A 4,073-nucleotide genomic window follows, 5' to 3' on the forward strand; every position below is an offset into this window, starting at 1 on the left:
AGAAGAACTAAGAGCAAATATATCACAAAGCTGTAGAAATCCACAGGGGCCAGGCAGATAAATTCTGACACTTGCACATAACTGACAGGAAGCTGGGAAATGAGAGAAGCAAGGAAACTTTTCTTGTGAGTGACTTACTGTCCTTGATGTAACTTGTCAGTGAAGCGCTAAATGTATATCCTTCTCAGTCCCATGTTTGAACCTTTTCTTTTCTTTTTTTTTAAATAGTTTACTGTCAAAGTGGTTTCCATATAACACCCAGTGCTCTTCCCCACAAGTGCCCTCCTCCACTCCCACCACCTCTTTTCCCCTTCCCCCTCACACTTTTCAACTAATTTCTCTAACCAATATGTTTTCAGAACATCACCTAGGTTGTTTCGGAAAGATGGCATGTGCTTTTTAAGTTCTTTGAAGAGTTTTAAAAATATTTCAGCTTATTCAAACATTATTGATTATATGTATTGTGATAATGAAAATATAAGTAATAATAATGAAGGGCATCTATTGTGCATTTATCATACTAGGCACTTTCCTAAGCACTTTATATTAACTAATTTCATCTTTGCCACAAATCTATACATTCACTACTATTGTGCTCCCATTTTGCAGATGAGCTACCTGAGATACTAAGAGATTAAGTAAATTGCTACAGATAAATTTCTAAGCCTGTTTGAAGCCCAGTTTAACTGTATGCTTCTAAATTCCTCTATACCAATTCCCTGGAGATAAGAATTGTAAAAGCAATGGAAGAGGTATGCAAATTAATTAAATTCAATATAATATGATGAATATGTTGAAAAGTAATTTACAAATACTAAGGGAGTATAAATAGAGCCTTTGGCTGAGCCATTTGGATCAACAAAAAGCTTCCTGGAAGAGATGACATTGAAGTTGAGTCTGAAAACATGAGTAAGATGTTTTCAGGTTAGCCAAAGGACATTCTAGGTAATGGGACAAGAATGACCAGACATATAGAACATGAAGCAGTATATTATAAACACTTCTTAGGGTGAAATTAACTAAATTCTACAAACATGTTGAATAATCTCAGGCACATAGTAAGCGTTTGGATAGATTTATTACACTGTGCACACAATTATAAGCCTCCCTGTATCTACACTGGTTTCCTTGTAACTTTGCAGTCTGTTCCCATTCTGAGTCTGGAAAATCCTTGTGACTCAGGTTGGCTGATAGAACATGGTAGACACACAGAATGCCAGTTCTGAGCCTCTGCCTCAAGTGGCTTGTGCACGTTCACTTGCTCTGTAAGACACTTCGGCCACGGAAACAGATTAACATGCTGGAGGACAGTAAAAGAGCACCACTGTCCCATTGAAGATCATATCAGGTAAGAATATAGCTAATTAAACCTGAACACCTGCGAGATACCAGAGAAGATCATAGAGCCACCCATCCACCTGCAGCTGACTACGGAGAACCTTCGGTTGTTGATGTTTTACAACAGTGATTGTGTCAGGGAGAGGTGCCTGACCCATATAAAATGCAATCTCAGCACTTTTGCTTGAATTTTGAGATTAAAAAATCCTGTCTTTCCTTATGGAAATTTTTATTTTAATTTTTTAGGTATTTTTATACTGCAGGACAGCCTAGAGGCTCAAGGTACACTTAGGACATAAGATGCTGCCATTATTCCTTGACTCTGTTTTACTTGTTCAAACACTATCATTCTAGTTTCTGATCTGACTCACTCCTTCTGATTCATGGGATGAAGAAAGTAGGAGGGTAACAGACCTCTATGGCACCCTACAGAACTGTGTGACTGGCTATCACCTGCTGGAGCCCAACAGATCCACTCAGTTGTCCAGCTATTTGAAGTGACTGATGTTAAAATCATTTTGACACTAACTATGCCTATTGTCTTTTGAGATCCTACTGATGATTATGTCCCAGATCGTGAGGTTATTTTTTGTCTGTTCAGGAAGATTCCAACTTAAATGTAGAGATGAGGGAACAGAAACAGCTCCCCTCACCACTGAAATCACGGAAGGATTTTATAAGAGCCATCTTGAAACTTCGGTGAAGTCATTTCCCCCCCTGACCAATGGAAGACTGATTTTCAGACTTCCTTTCCTTTCTCTTGTTCCTGTGCTTGGAGTGAATCTCTTCCCCCTTTCCTCATTACTCCTTCCTAAATCAATCTCCACCCAATTCACTCGAAGTCTTCCTCATATATGGATAAAGTTGTATTATACATTCTTTGGTCCTTAAAACTGTAACTTTTATGTGAGAAAAATAAATATTTCTCATTTCTCATAAACCCAACCATTTTCTAAATGAAAATAAATTCTCTTGAGCTCCAGTGTTCACACAAATTATTTATAAGGTAACTTTTCTTATGTAGCAAAGTGTTAAAACTGAAATGTTGAATACACACAATGGATGTGAACTGTATGCCTAACTCACTTTATGTCTCTTTCCAAACCAAAGGAAATGATCAACAGAAGTATCCTAGAACTAGATAGATGCCACATAGAAGCCATAAAGAGATATTCTAGGGACCAGCTCAAAAGAGTTCACTGGAAAGGGTACAGAATTTGGAAGGCAATCACTGGCTTTCTAAGGGCTAACAAAGGTCCATCAGAGACATAAGATTGACATTTTTTTACACATCAAGGATACTAAAATTATGAGCCTACAAAATATCCCCCAAAAGGAAGGCAAATAATAAGCCTTAACATTTTCCAGAAACAGTTTGTTAAGGTACCAGGTAAAGTAAGACCTTTCTGTCCCCTGACCACTTCTCCCACCCCTCCCAACTGTGACCCTATCTAAAATCTAAGAGAATCTGGGATCTACATGATCATAGCATGAGAAGAAACTCTCACAGCTCTCTGAGCTCTTATAAACATATTTGCTTTCTCTCACTATATTAAAATATAAAGACCAACAACGGATAAGAATTAAAGTTTAATTTTTATTAGTCTTGGTTACTTAAGAACCAATTATACAAAATATAACCTTCACCTGACAAGATTCAAATGCTTCAAAAACTGCAAGACACAAAATTAGGAAGATGAGGGATGTTCACTTAGAGTATGAAACATAAGTGCCTCATAAATATGGCACTGAGAGCTCTGACAAATGTCCTCTTTGGGACTTAAATATTTATTGTGCCACCACGTTCTGTGTAGGAATATTGGACATCTTTGATGTAATGTGATGACATTTTGTCTTCAGCTGGTAAAAATGTTTTCAAATACTTACGAAGTTCATTGGACTCTTTTCTCATTAGCCTCTATCACTTAAGATAATACTTCTTGGTGCCAATTTGATGGGAATTATAAATTCAGATACTGAAATAGCATCACCTGACATTACTTAATCATGAGCTTATGATGTGGTGGTGGTGGTGATTATGGTGGTGGTGGTGGTAGGGTGTTTATTATACATATCAATTAGGTTAACTTCAAAAATGAAAATATGCATTATAAAGCATTCTCCTACAAAACCAGAAGACTGAAGTTGAAAAGCATTAATGCAACCTTCAATCCTGGGTTCTACCAAGGAATCTAAAATTTTATTTTTGAGAGACTACTAGGAAACTAAATAAATAAGTAAATAAGTGTTTTCCTCAAGTCCAAATACATATGACAGCCAAGGAAGCCAAGATAAGCTAGATCAGTGTTATAGAGATTCCCTGACTATATTTTGCAAATATTCAGATGCCCAAAAAGTGATTCTCAAAATAAGGCAAAGTTTCTTCCCTCCCACCTGGATAAAGTTATCACTTTCCTTTCACCTTTTCTTTCTCTTCACTGTACATTCTTCTCTAACCTCCCTTCTACCCCTTAGCCTTCTGCATATTCCTGCTGCCAACCACCTTCACTGCCTCTTCTCTGTGAAGATCAAGGGGAAGGACACCCCACCAAAAAGCAGCTGACAGACTGACACTGCCAATCACTGCTAAGTGTAACACTCTCCTTCTCCCATCAATCACAAACTTGGAGAGTATTTTCCAGTGACAGTCCAGGTTTCACTGAGGTTTCCAGCTTTTCTTGGAGTTTGAGGGTCCAAACATGTAAATGCCCCAGTGAGTCAGACTCAGGCACAGA

The 4,073-nt window shown here is 37.7% G+C and overlaps 1 protein-coding gene across 1 annotated transcript in view; it reads right to left on the minus strand.

Annotated features, from left to right (window-relative positions):
- Nucleotides 1–2,534: 2,534 nt before the first annotated feature.
- Nucleotides 2,535–4,073, minus strand: part of LOC115272455 (olfactory receptor 4C11-like) — a 6,919-nt gene continuing 5,380 nt past the window's right edge. The window contains exon 4 of the mRNA XM_029915529.1: nucleotides 2,535–2,592. Within this exon, the coding sequence (XP_029771389.1) occupies nucleotides 2,535–2,592 (58 nt within the window). The remainder of the gene's footprint in view (nucleotides 2,593–4,073) is intronic.

The sequence above is a fragment of the Suricata suricatta genome, chromosome 11, assembly GCF_006229205.1.
Source record: "Suricata suricatta isolate VVHF042 chromosome 11, meerkat_22Aug2017_6uvM2_HiC, whole genome shotgun sequence".
Lineage (NCBI taxonomy): Eukaryota > Metazoa > Chordata > Mammalia > Carnivora > Herpestidae > Suricata > Suricata suricatta.